We start from the raw sequence: 13671 nt of genomic DNA, 5'->3' as shown, positions 1-13671 counted from the left end.
CACAGCCGTCTCAGGACCGAAACGTCCCCGAGTTTTGCTCAAAAAAGGTGTCGCAGATTTGCTACTACTTGATTCACGCCAGAAACGGATTGTCGATCGCACTCATGTGGGCCGGCCGGGCCTTTTACGATGATGTTACTCGTGGGACATTCTGTCAGTGTTGACCGTAGTAGAAATTGGGGAAGATATATTCTAAGAACATACGTATTGGAAATTGGAAGTCTTCCCTTCACGGAGAGCGCCAGAAGCAAATTTACAAAATAGTCAGTGACTCGTTTCAGTCACGCACAGTTCAACCAGTGCCAGGGAAGTCCTTCCGGGTGACGATCGTTCGGGGAGATGGAGATTAATAGTTTCCCTACCGTTAGTCTATCACACTATAGCTTTCTTTTAATAATATCTTACTTGTCTCCACGATGGCATTTTCTATTATCGGAGATGATTTATACTCCTTTTAACGACGATTATACCGAACTAAATAGGAACGGACTCCGTATTAACTATAGGGGGAATAATAGTATATAATTTAGTCTAATTATAACGCTTAGAATACTCTGTACGTGGTTATTATAGTATTATATATATTATATTATAATAAATAAATTCCTTAGTCTTATAACTATCTATTATATAAATAGATAGATAGTCGGATCACTATTAAAATAGTAGTTTAATAATTGCTATATAGCGTTTTTAATTACTAGATTTAAGCTACGTAATAGTATTAATATATCTACCGATAAAAACCTATCCTAAATTCTATTTACTACCTAAATTAGGTAGATAACTCTATAGATAGGAGAGCGCTGATTTATTACTACTTATAAAATACTTATATCCGAGAGCGGCTTCTTTACCTCCCTACTATCCGGATAGTAGAATAATATATTAACCGATAACTCCTATTTTATTAATACTAACCTAACTCTATTTAAATATATCTTATATTATCTTTAATATAGGGTTCTCTTAATATTTTATAATACCGATAAAAGATATAACCATATATTATATCTAGCTATTTTTGAAGAGGTGTAAAGAATATACTTGGCAGGGTATAAAACCTGTCGATCAGGTAAAGAAACAAGGGGAAGGAGTAAGAGAAGCAGTATATCTTTATTATTGTCAAGACTGAATCTTGTCTTGCTAGCTAGATACGAGAGTATTAATTTATTATACAATATCTTCGTAACTCCACGTATTATCGATAATATAAACGATTAGGTCTCTGTTGTGTATCATGATTATTCTACTATAGAGTGGATTAAGTAACGAGTTCCGACTTTTTTTAGGGTTATATAATATTACCTGATTTACCCTTTCTATTAGTTAGGAATAACCTTATATCTTACTATCTTAGTAGACCCTTTATAATTATCCTCTTTCTTAAGGTTAGGTAGCCTTAATTAACGCGTTTATCTTATTATTATTATATAGACGCGTCGGCGCGATATCTTTTTATAAGGTTTTCGTTTATCTCACTATTAAGGCGATAAAGAGATTATATAGTTAACTAATAAATAAAGACGCGTTAAATTATATATTCAAGTCTTTATTTATATTTTCGAGTAATAACTCTTTTCTTCTTTTTTTCTCTCCTACGTTATATTAGGCCTCGTTAGCTATTTTTTATTGTTTCTATTATTTTCCGCTTTTTTTTTGTTACTATTACTATTATTATATCTCGTTATCGTTATTTAGATTAATTATTATACTAGCCGACGCGTTCTATTACTATTTCGTTTATTTTTTATGGTATATTAAGTAGTCCTTATAATTTTAGATAGTAATATATTTAATACTATTTAGATTCCCTCCGGGAATATTTATCTTAGTTCTAATAGCTCTAAAAATATATTCCTATACGAGCTATTAGCTATCGAGGGTATTCTATAATTATAAAATATCTTTTATTTTAATAGATTTAGTATTATATTGTAAAGAATATACTTGGCAGGGTATAAGGCCTGTCGATCAGGTAAAGAAACAAGGGGAGGAGTGAAAAAGCAGTATATCTTCATTACTGTCAAGACTGAATCTTGTCTTGCCAGCTGGATGCGAGAGTATCAATTTATCATACAACATCTTCATAACTCCACGCATCATCGATGATGTAAACGACTGGGTCTCTGTTGTGTATCGTGGTCATTCCACTGTAGAGTGGATCAAGTAACGAGTTCTGACTTCCTTCAGGATCATGTGATGTCACCTGATTCACCCCTTCCATCAGTTGGGAATAACCTCATGCCTCACCATCTTAGTAGACCCTTTACATATATATAGTTTATCTATAAAGGTTTATATTTAGGAAAGCGATCTCGTTCTCTCTTTTAAAGATATAGTTTCTTTTCCCTTTTAAGTAAATAAGGTTATATATCCTTCTTTCTATAGGCCTCGCTTCGGCTATATAGTTAAGGGAGTACCCTCACGACTACTATTAAAAGATCTCGGACCTAAGAATCAGGCAGTTAGTCCTCTAGTAGTCCGTTCGCGTATTATTATATCCGGCTTACCGATTACTACCCTCTTTAACCTAATATATTACTAGATAAGATTCAGGAAAGGATCGTATATATTATATAAGATAAAGGGCCGTACGAGTGTATATATCTAAATATATCCACGTGACTACTCGTACAGGAGATATCACGGGAACGTAACCTAGTCCCAGATATCACGTAAGTATCGATTAGATCTTCGATTCTGGTATAGCGATATCGCCACCAAGCAGAAATGTACTCTGCTATAGCGTAGTGAAAAATAGAAAACTAGTAAATCAATAGGAAATACTAGTATTATTTATTAGCCACTATAAAGAAAAACATAATATTTCAAGAATGTAATAGCCCTAGATACCACATATTTCATACTGTGACCGATATTATATAAGCCAATTACAGCACATACTACTGAGCTCGCCGCCCCACATACTACTGAGAGCTAAAGGGGGTGGTCCCCCTGACCTGTTTTCTGCATTCCTCTCCTTTCGACCAAGACTATCCCGGCTATGTCCCGAGTCATCGGGCTAGGCACGAAACTGGAAACCAGAGGCAACCAAATCATACCATGGACCACGCTGGCGCAAGTCACATGCAAAACTTCACGTCCCTACCCAGACATGCCTCTAGGATGGAAGGGCGAAACTCACTTGGTGTTCGTTGGGTAGATAGATACTTCGCCTTCAGTACTGAGAAATGCAAGATGGTATCCATCCACTTCCCGTTCCTTTTGAACGCCCTGTTTTTGTGGACGGTTTCGAAGGTCAGCAGCAACAACTAGGCGGACAGAGCATCTTTGACTCCACCTTGTGGACGGACACTGTTCTTAAACTGTCTGTCTTGGGGTGTCGGTAGGTGACGAGGGAAGAGAGGACGTCCAGAGCGTCGTTCCAAGGTTCTCGATGATATGACCAGCACCTACCACGTGACATTTCGGCTGGATATACTAAATCATCTCTGCATACGATTTGTACCAGCTGAGAACAATTTGCAAGCTTGTGTTGGTTCTGTTCTCTTAAATGAGTGGCATTGTGGTTATAAAGGATCTAAAATTCTCCAAACCGCCAAAGATATAGGCTACGGCTGTCGTCTATCCGTGAGACTCCCTAGTATGGAATAAGCGGAACGCCTAGAAAATCAAGCTGTCGAATCCACCGAATCATCATCTTCTCTTGTATGTCGGTCAGAGGTTTGGTGGTAATTGTACGCGAGGAATGATCGTATAGCCGACGGTATGGAACATTGAATTCTCGCGCAACGTCGGTGATTTTGGGGTTTTGTTGGTTTCGGATAGCTTCATGGCCTGTGATGCGTGATTCTACCTCAGAAAATGATTCAGCCATGGTAGGGAGGCATGGGAGGCGAGAGAAGTGGAAAATTGTGATTGGGATGGGGGAGCACCCACACCGCTTCGCGCTGTGGGTCGACTACAGGGCACGGAGAGCTTAGTGCACAGTCAGGGGATGCGCGGGGTTTTATTTTTCTGATGGCCCGACGCGTTGTCGTGGTTTTTGCTGCCGAGTCGTTGCGCCGCCAGTCACCTGGTTCATTGCGTATGTCCAGAGGGCAAGGCGATTACCCACTATTACGGATGAGGTCCGATCAAATGTAATCCAGGACCATCCTATTAGGAACGGCGTTGAGATCTTCCGCACCTCATTCAATTCGATCGTGATGGGAGGAGCATCCTACAGTCCCCAGGCGTTCTTGATGAGCTAGGTCGAGAAGGTATGTCCTTCTACCCTATTGCGTGAGCTTCTTTAACGAGCTCGAAGATCTCCAGACCCTCACACTTGATCTCCTTTTTGCACTCCAATCGCTTCATGCCTCGCGTCTCCTTCCTTCCGCTGGTAGGGACGAGAACCTACATGGCGGCTTGTCGAGGCTCAACACCGCCGTCAATGCCGACGGCTTTGATCTCAACCGTATCAAACCACTGTTGTATGCAGCGCTCGCTGATAACCCCGACGATTCTGTCATCTGGAATCAAGTCTATAGCGCGGTTGCCGAATCCACCCCGCCTCCCCGACCGATACCCTTGTCGATCCAAACAAACGCCATGGAGTCGAAACACGAGCGGCTTCGTGAACTCGTCAGAATTCTTCCAGAATGTGGACCCGGTCATTATGTTAGAACTCGAACGTCTCTATGTCGGACTCCACAATTTCCACAAAGCCTTCTTTGGAAACGTGCCAGACCTTGACATGGTCTTTGAGGCAATCTTCCGCAGATGTACAGAAGGCAACAATCCACTCTTCAAGGACCGGTGGAGTGGATGGCTGGCAGGCGCCAAAGAGAGCGACGTGCTGACTTGGTTTGTCGACTTAATCCCGAAGCTGGAAGCATTCGCAGGCGACCGCATTTCGACTCCGCCGGCTCAGCGAAAGCTGTTGGCGTAGCCGATGACACCGCTGGAGGGCTCCACCGGCAAGGGCAGTAAGGATATCGGCTTCGTCAATAGCGACATCACATACAATCCTGACTCTGAGGATTCGAGATATCGTTGGTCACACATCCTCGTTGCCGACGAATTAAAAAGCAATCCGAAGGCGGATAAAGCATCTATAGCATGGATTGATCTCAAGGTATGCGAGAGGTCCTCACTGCTCAAGACACCCGTCGTTTTGTCTTAGGTTTTACTCTGCGGATCTCAGATGAGGGTATGGGAGTTCGATAGGCTCGGGGGTACCGCCTCCGAGCAATTTGACATCAACAAGAAGGATGGTGGGCTACAGTTTGTGACCACAATACTCGGATTCCTCTGGATGAATGAAGACGGGCATGGATTCGACCCTACCATTATCACATCCGGCGCCGAACGATATATCGAGATCGAAAGAGACGGCCAGACAGAGCGTCTCATCATTGACGAGGTCATGAAGCGTGCACCTTGCGTCGCCAGCCGGGCGACAATCTGTTGGAAGGCCCATCTCAAAGGAGACCTGCAGACGCCGCTTGTGATCAAGGACTCATGGCAGTACATGGACCACGACGAAGAGGGCGAGCTCGTTCAAGAAGCGACTGAGAAAGGCTTGGTTAACGTTGCCCGATACTACCGCCACGAGACTGTACGTGTCCACGGTGTTATTGACGACATTCGAAGGAATGTTCAAAAGGGACTAGACGTCACGAAAGCCACGAATTATCGGCTGGGACGCCTGATGTTGCCGTCAAGTGCGAGCGCGTCAAATGTCTTGCGCAAAGGGCGAAGCAGCAGTACTGGCATGAAGCGGCTATCCAGCGAAACTGACGCCGTTCTGCCGTCGAGCAAGCGATCCTGTTAGTTATCTCCAACAAAGGCTAGTATCGACATACTGCCAAACAGAGTGCATCGGCGTATCATTCTTCGGGACTATGGAAAGCCTATCCATAAGGCGAGCTCCCATTCAGCCCTGCTTTCCGCCCTAGAACGGTGCATCGAAGGGCATGAGTCATTGCGCACGGCAGACATACTCCACAGAGACGTCTCCATCAACAATCTCATGATCAATGAGGACAACGCTAACTCCTGGCCCTCGTTCTTGGTTGACCTTGACCTCGCTATCAAGGAGGAACGAGATGGTGCCTCGGGAGCTCAGGGCAAGACTGGTACAAGGGCTTTCATGGCAATTGGGGCGCTTCTGAGCGAGCAGCATTCGTTCATGCACGACCTCGAGTCATTTTTATGGTTGCTTTTTTTGGATCCGCATCCACTACGACGCGCAAGGCAAATGCATTGGGCCAACTGGGTTGGACGATTGGAACTACGAGAATGATGACAAATTGGTTGCCTCCAAAAAGGGCGAGATTGCTGACGAGGAGGATTTTCTCAAGAAGGCAGAGAAACATTTCACGTGGTATGACCAGCCATTGATCTCATGGGTCAATAGATTGCGGAGGAAGGTATCCCCAAACGGTGGGAGGTGGAAGAGGCTGCAGCCGGAGCTCTATTCCTCGAAGAAGATCCTTCGCGATGCCCGGAAGGACCCGGGGGTGTTGGCGGAGGGATAGCCTTTACATGATGTCTTGATCTTCATCTAGTCATTCGTACATGCCACGGGCAGCGAGGAGGGTGACAGAAATGGAAATGGAGACAGAACCGAACCAGGGCACTGAGCGTGTTGGAGAACAAGCTCGCCCAGCAAGTGGTACGGTACAGGTCTGCCGCACCACCAATGAGCAGCGAACACATCTACAAAGCATCCGAGATGAGCTGATAGGTAAGTTGCTTCACTTGGGAAATCTCCGTTTCTCTTAATGGCTGTAGCTTAACCAAGATATACGATCTAATCGTTCCAACCTCAGCCGACTATTTCACGAAGCTGGTGATGAGGTATGGGAACCTCTTTTATCACGACTTTGATTCCTTTTTATCAAACAACAAGCACCATTTGCTTCTCGCTTTCAATCATCCACAATAGCAAAGAACACGTTTGTTGGTCACAATAGCTCAAACTGCTTCTTTTAGTTGGTATCGTAACACAGGCTCATTTAAGGCCGAGTTGCCCCAGACCCGCCTGAGACATTCCCATAAAATCAAGTCGGTAACCTCTAGTCAGTATCTCAAATGAGATGATGGTTTCACCATACTGAAGACGATGAAGAGCAACCTGGAAACGTTCTTCTACATCTTCATATGTCCTCGAAATTTCTTCCAAGCTCTTATCTTCTCGAAGACCTCTCCGCTGGGTAATTTTCTTCAATAATTGTTCGCCAAACCCAGCGAAATGTTCCATTGCATCTTGTCCAACTCGAATAATGACGATATCGTCCTGCCAAGATGACATGCGATTACTTCCTTGGTTGAGACATCCACACTCATTTTGTTGATATCTATCGACTCCAAAATCACGGAGTCGCTTATAGAACATCAAAAGGCAAGTAGCGGTGAGGTGCAGCTGCTGTAAAACAGACACGCATTCGTCGAGGTTATCGAGGTGAGTTCGGTGTCTCTCGAGATCACGAATGGCACAAGATACGCAGGCCATACACCGGCGCTTAGTGTTGTCGTTGAACTTCCCAGGAGCACTGACCGATATCTCAGTACACTGCCTCCAAAGTTTACTGTTTGTACATACCATCGTATGATATTGAGGTAGGTGCTAAGTGCATGAAATGACGCCAAAAGCACCTCCTGCAGTTGACATAGGCCATATCCCGTCCCTGAGACATTTCCTAATCGAAAGGTGGTGTCGCTATTGTGTGAGGATTGCTTGCGAATAGCATCGCAGAGTTGAAGGCACAGCAAATAGAATGGGTCAAGTTGTGGAGAGGAAACATAGGCGGAGCCGAGTAATGTATCTTGCAATGATCTCAGACCTTCTTCGAGTGTGCCAAGGTTAGCAACATCACTGGATTCCACCTTTTTTATGATATCCAGAACCACAGCCGTAGATTCAAAAAGTTGATCCTGGAGAGAACGTTGAGATCCAGCATCCATGTCGGTGGCGAAAGAAAACGGCAAGTAGGCTATTGTGGGAAAAAATTCCGTGGCGTAGATAGAGGTAACAACTAACGCAAATAAATATCGAGCAACAAAATTTATCAGCTATACGATCGTGTGTCGATGTTGCTGTGATGTGTTTATGGGAAAGAGGGGCTGCGATGTGCAGGCACTTATAATATATCCGTCACACCCCACCGCCTTTGAGAGCCATTAACCCGTTTGACCCATTTGCTTCGGCGCGAAGTGATTGGACATCAGCTTGCCGTAATACAAAAACCGCTTGAGTGCGAGCGCGTACATGTTGGCTCTTCTTCCCCCTTTCCACCGTTTCCACCATTTCCATAGCGACTCTGCGGTGATTTTATTTGCCAATATTGACTCCACCTGGGCGAAAGACTGCCCCGTCTCACGTCATCTGTCTCAGGGAGCACTAGGGGAAGCTGGGGAGAGCAGAACTCTGAGGAAGGGAGCAGAAGAGAGAGAGAATCAAATTGTCTGTCTGTAAGGTCTGTAGGAGAGAAGAAGAGAAGCTATCTACTGCCACCTACAGGTGCGCTGCGGGCGGTCAGGGAGGCGGTGGAGAACTGCTGGCAGAGCCCCAGTCCCAACACACCCCCACCATCGACACCGCAGACCTCAATCTTCATCGAATTCGCCCAAATCTCTCAAAAACGCAATAAAATCGATCAGCCTCTGATTCTAGTAGCCAATCAGAGCGCCAGAATACGTTAGTAATCAATCATGTGACCCAATAGGCCAATTTCATCATCATCATCATCATCATCATCATCATCATCATCTCTTTTCGCAAATTCGTCAATCAGTATCGTCGTTTTCGTCATTTTCATGCCAATTCATCAACGTCTTTGTCAATTTCGTCAGAATCGTCGTCATTGTAGTCAACTTCATGTCGGTCGGTCCCAGTTTCGTCATTCAGTGCTGTCGGGGGTTCAGTAAGAGTCAGAGATGCTTGGAACTTATCAAATTTGGCGACAGCGAGGGGTTTAGTCAACCCGTCAGCGATATTGTCGTCGTCGCTGATCAGAATAAGTTCGATGAGGCCCTCCTTCATCGCTTCTTTGACGAAGAAGTAGCGATTATCAATCCACTCCGTTGTTGACGAGTAGCCGTCCTTCTTCAGCAAGGCGACTGCATTATCAGAATCGGTCTTGATGCAGACCTTCTTCTCATCTCGTAGTCCCATCGAATTGGCCAATTTGGCAAGGAAAATCGCTTCTTTCGCTGCTGAGTCAAATGCATACAGTTCTGCGATGGTTGAGCTAGGGCAACAACCTTCTGCTTCGCCGATCGCCAGGAGATAGGCGTGTTGTTCATGAAGAAGATATACCCCTCGGTTGAGTGGCCATCGGTGCAGTCCTGATGCGAGGCGTCGACATAACCATGCAAATCATTCTCACCATCGTTGCTGGAGCTATTCAAAGCAATCCCAAGCTTCATCGTACCTCGCAGATAGCGAAACATGCCCTTGATGGCTGCAAGGTCTTCATCGCGAGGTGCTGCAGTCCTCTGCTGCAGTTTGTTAACCGCTAGCGCGAGGTCAGGGCGAGTCTTCGTCGACAACCAGCTCATCTTCCCAACATCTGTTGAATAGGCCTTGTTCGCATTGCTTTCGCCTGATGTTGTAGGGGCTTTGTAGCCACTCGATATCGGTAGCTTGCTCGTTTTCGCATTGGCGAAGCCACTCTCTGCCAATACCTTCTTTGCGTAGGCCTCCTGATTCACCCAGATAGTCCCATTCCGGCGGAAAAAATTGCAGCCGAGAAAGCGTGTCGGATCACCCAGTAGCTTGATGTTGAAGGATTGCATGAATTCGGCGATAAATTCATCAATGTCGGTTTCGGTAGGTGCTCCCTCGATAATATCGTCGACGTATATCAAGATGAAGCAGTTCTCACCCTTTTTGAACATGCAGGTGTCTTCGACCAATGGTATAAAGCCCAGTTCTCGCAATCGCTTCGTAAACGTTTCGTACCAGAGGTAAGCAGCTTGACGAAGGCCATACAGCGCTTGGTTCAACTGGCAGACCTTGCCCTAGACGGCGAAGCCTGTAGGCTGTTTCATGTAGACGATTCTCTCATCAATTGCTGCATTGAGGTATGCTGCTACCACATCAAATTGACGAATTGCGAGTCCTTTCGCTGCAGCCAATGAGAAGAACAGCTTAACTTCTTGGTCCGAAGCGACGGGAGCATATGAGATATCGAAATCGATTCCGGGTCGCTGTCGGTTACCGCAGACGACCCAACGCGCGCGGTATTCGGTGATGTTGGCATTCCAATCCTCTTTGGTATCAAAAACCCACTTGCCAGGCAAATTTCTGCCACGTTTTGGCATATCAATCAGGGTCCAGGCGTCCACCACCTCTAGTTCCTGCAGTTGATTCTGCATCGCCTGAAGCCATTCGTTGCTTTCGGGGCTGCTCATTGCTTCCGAATAGGTCTGAGGGACGACGATATCATAGACCTTCTTCGGGGTGTCGTCAATCGCAGTAAGGCCCACACCGAATTGATCGTCCGCGCCAAATAGATCTTCAGCAGAAAGTATACTGCTCGTGGCAGAGTCCCCTCTCTTTCCGTTTTGTGCCTTTTGCCTCCCAATCCTCCTCTTCAAAGCGAACCGACTGACGCTGACCTTTCGTCGATCGAGCAGAACGGCGGGGTATGATTGTGGAAGGGTCTTCGCGATCTCTCAACAACGGTCTTGGTTCCCGCGGGGGAGCAGGTTCTGCTGTCATCATCGGTTCTCGCTCGGGTTCAGGCGATAGGCGTAAGGGCTCAGCTCAGATTGGTCGATTTTCGGTTCGAGGAGGGTTCGGCGTAGGTGGAGGAGGTGGAGGGGACGATATCTTCATCGATCGGGCGATTCGCTGCGTTGGAATTTCTGGTGGGGAAGAACTGAGGTGTAGCGCGCCTGGCATGGTTCTTGTGAGGTCAGTCATGCTGTCTTCGACAGTTTGGAAGCTAGCAGCATCAGAGGTAGGGCAAAGAGGGTCAGAAGGGAGTGTCAAATCCTCAATTTCATCAAGATCGACAGTTCTGGTAGGGGATAGAAGCAAGTCTTCATCCAAAGGTTCATCCAAGTCGACAAAATCGGTCTGAGTCGACTGCTGCGAGGTAGGGTTGCGAGGTTCTCTGAGACGGACCACTTTCGGTTGCTGCTGCGGTCTGAAGTCTGCTTCTCTGATAGCTGATTCGTCATCATTCATTCTGATCTGACCAATAGGAGGCTCTCAGAAGACGACATCTCGATGTCGATAGACTTGCTGTTTCTTGGGGTCCCAAATCCGGAAGATATGGCCATTATCCCCTTCATAACCGACGAGGTAGCCTATCCAGGCACGTGGTTCCATTTTCGCTGATTTGATTCGTCGTTCGGGAGGGATGTTGATATAGGCTTTGGCATACCAACTGCGTAGAAAGGTTAAATTGACCTCTGCTAGCCCTGGAAGACCCAAACTCTCTCTCCACATCTGCGTAGGGGCCTGGTTTTCGCCTGGTTTTCGCCTGGTTTTCGCATCCTATTCAGGATATAGCATGCTGCGGTGACTGCTTCGGTCCAGAGAGTCGTCGGGGCCTTCGCATCGATGATAAGGGTCCTCACTGTCTGTATCAGGTAGTGGCCAGTGAACTCCGCAATACCATTCTGCTCAGGTGCGTAAGCCACGCTGGGGGCAAGCGTCATATGCATCTCTTTGGCCCAGGCAAAGAATTTGTTGAATTCGGGGCCATTATCAGTTTGCCAGGTCTTCACCCACTTGCCTGATTTGGCATGGATCGCCTTCGCCCAGTCGATCAATGCTGGCGAGGCTTTGTCCTACGTCATCAAGAAGATAGCGAATCGACAGCGAGAGTAATCGTCGGTGATAACCAAAGCGTATTGATGACCTGAGAAAGAGATAGGCTTGACGAATTGGACGGCCACATGCACCAAATCGAGTGCCTTCTTTCTCTGCTCGCTGGCGAATATCATGAGAAATGATCTTCTTCGATTTCGCTAATCTGCAGGCCTCGCAGTCGAATATCTCTTCGCCAGCGACGACGTCGTTGATATTGGTCAAATCGTTCTGATTGGTTCTCCTCTTTGGGATGCCAGCATGAGCAAGTCGGCGATGCGCCAATTCAGCTGAAATTGCTGCTGCAGCTATGCTGATTGCCGAATATGCATGCGTAGCGCCCGTGAGGTAAAGAAAGGGAATATCGTCAATTCGCTTCGCATAGCCAATAACCTTTCGGTTGTCCGATAGGTCATGCAGAGTCAAATCTATGTCGTTGTAGCCAATGCGGTCCTCCCGATTCGTCTTGCCAGTAGCCCATAGGCTATATTCGCATTCTGGATTGTAGACGCAGGGGAAGGTGATGTAATTGACTGATCCATCGTTCTGAAGTAGGCCAATACGAGCAGTTCCGGTCCCTATGGCAACCGCGTTGTTCCCTCCTGCTGTTCGCCAGGAATATGGGGTCTCGTGGGGTTGATATGGTTTGAAATCAATGAGATATGCGGCATCTCCACAAATGTGGCGAGAAGCGCCAGTATCAACGATCCACTTGGTGTCTTCTCTGCCTATCGGCTTCGTCTTCATTGACCGAATTGTCTCAACTGGCTTTACTTGGATAGCCATTCCGTTGTAGTACATCGCATTCGTAGCGAGTTCTTTCGGTTGAGAGTTCTCATTCTCCTTCTGGGGTTGTTGAGAAGAGGGCTGAGAAGGCTTGTGGCTAACCCAGACATCATCGCCGGGGACCCAATCAGTAGGTCGTTGTTCAGGGTGAAGATACCAGCATCGTCGTGGGCCATGGCCTCTTCGTTTGCAATGAATGCAGCGACCCTGCTCATCTTGCTGGTTCTCAGCATTGTCCATTTGACGTTCCCAATCTGCTGCGCTCGTTGCTTTCGGTGGAAACCCTTTCTTGTCTGTTCTGTTGCTATTTTTGTTCGAATCCTGGTTGGATAGGCTCGCATTGTGGTTGGGTTGTTGCTCTTCGCCAAGTTGACATCTCCTTCCACTCGCATACCGGCCAGTTCTTTGAGGGAAACGTTGCAGAGATCGTTAAAATCCTTCAATTCGAATTCTGCCCAAATATCCTTCTTGCTGTCGAATTCATCGGATTTCCTACTGATGACGCTCTGTAGCTCTTGCCTCATCTGGGAGATCATCAGGGAAGCGACGATGTAGGGATGTATAGGCACGTTCGCCTCCGAGCAGCGGGCCATGCCTCGCTGCATCGCCTTGATATACATCTCAGGCGATCCAAAGTCAGAACGGACAGGGCGACAAACGTTGTGTAGAGCTCGTTGGATAGCGACGCTGCCTGCCCCACGTAGGGAGTCCTTCACCACCTTCATGAAGCTATCGGCGAATCGAACTGGGGTGCCACTGCTTCGAATTGTCGATACAAATTGCACAGCCATGTTGTTGGCCAACCATGCGGCCACTTGGATTGAGGTCTCTGCCCATTCTTCGCCGCGGGGGTCTCCCACTGATGGGCGAGGGATTCCGGAGTCGATCAGCTTCTCTAATCTGACACCAGTCAGTTTGGTAGTGATTCGTTCTAACCACTCATCAAAATCATCTGCATTCTGTAGGGGTTCACGGAGTTGGGGGAGGGTAAATGAGTCCTTGGCAGGCAACCCTGTCAACTGGGTGCATGCTACTTCAACACTTCCCTTGCCCCACTGGTCCCAGTCATCAAATGTAGGGGCCATGTCGTCAAATTCGTTCAAATCAGT

General features: G+C 46.7%; 6 protein-coding genes across 6 annotated transcripts; 2 read left to right on the top strand and 4 right to left on the bottom strand.

Moving 5' to 3' along the window:
- Window positions 1-4399: 4399 nt before the first annotated feature.
- NUU61_001391 (kinase) lies at window positions 4400-6488 on the top strand (the record flags this gene model as incomplete). The annotated part of the gene is made up of 5 exons (XM_056651973.1): window positions 4400-4893; window positions 4960-5083; window positions 5153-5777; window positions 5826-6086; window positions 6205-6488. 5 exons carry the CDS (start codon window positions 4400-4402, stop codon window positions 6486-6488), a joined length of 1788 nt encoding a protein of 595 aa, XP_056515240.1.
- Window positions 6489-6558: 70 nt separating this feature from the next.
- On the top strand, window positions 6559-7048 carry NUU61_001390 (uncharacterized protein; the record flags this gene model as incomplete). Its single annotated transcript, XM_056651972.1, has 2 exons — window positions 6559-6697; window positions 6963-7048. The coding sequence occupies 2 exons, from the start codon at window positions 6559-6561 to the stop codon at window positions 7046-7048; spliced, it is 225 nt and encodes a 74-aa protein (XP_056515239.1).
- Window positions 7049-8767: 1719 nt separating this feature from the next.
- NUU61_001389 (Ty1/Copia family ribonuclease HI) lies at window positions 8768-9513 on the bottom strand (the record flags this gene model as incomplete). Its single annotated transcript, XM_056651971.1, has 2 exons — window positions 8768-9114; window positions 9186-9513. The coding sequence occupies 2 exons, from the start codon at window positions 9511-9513 to the stop codon at window positions 8768-8770; spliced, it is 675 nt and encodes a 224-aa protein (XP_056515238.1).
- A 1210-nt stretch (window positions 9514-10723) lies between these two features.
- NUU61_001388 (uncharacterized protein) lies at window positions 10724-11149 on the bottom strand (the record flags this gene model as incomplete). The annotated part of the gene is made up of 1 exon (XM_056651970.1): window positions 10724-11149. One exon carries the CDS (start codon window positions 11147-11149, stop codon window positions 10724-10726), a length of 426 nt encoding a protein of 141 aa, XP_056515237.1.
- A 525-nt stretch (window positions 11150-11674) lies between these two features.
- NUU61_001387 (uncharacterized protein) lies at window positions 11675-12523 on the bottom strand (the record flags this gene model as incomplete). Its single annotated transcript, XM_056651969.1, has 1 exon — window positions 11675-12523. One exon carries the CDS (start codon window positions 12521-12523, stop codon window positions 11675-11677), a length of 849 nt encoding a protein of 282 aa, XP_056515236.1.
- A 23-nt stretch (window positions 12524-12546) lies between these two features.
- Window positions 12547-13647, bottom strand: NUU61_001386 (uncharacterized protein; the record flags this gene model as incomplete). The annotated part of the gene is made up of 1 exon (XM_056651968.1): window positions 12547-13647. One exon carries the CDS (start codon window positions 13645-13647, stop codon window positions 12547-12549), a length of 1101 nt encoding a protein of 366 aa, XP_056515235.1.
- Between the last annotated feature and the right edge of the window lie 24 nt (window positions 13648-13671).

This window comes from Penicillium alfredii (assembly GCF_028826965.1).
Source record: "Penicillium alfredii strain IBT 34128 chromosome Unknown utg000002l_segment0_segment0, whole genome shotgun sequence".
Taxonomy (NCBI): Eukaryota; Fungi; Ascomycota; class Eurotiomycetes; order Eurotiales; family Aspergillaceae; genus Penicillium; species Penicillium alfredii.
This window is presented reverse-complemented; position numbering and strand designations above follow the sequence as displayed.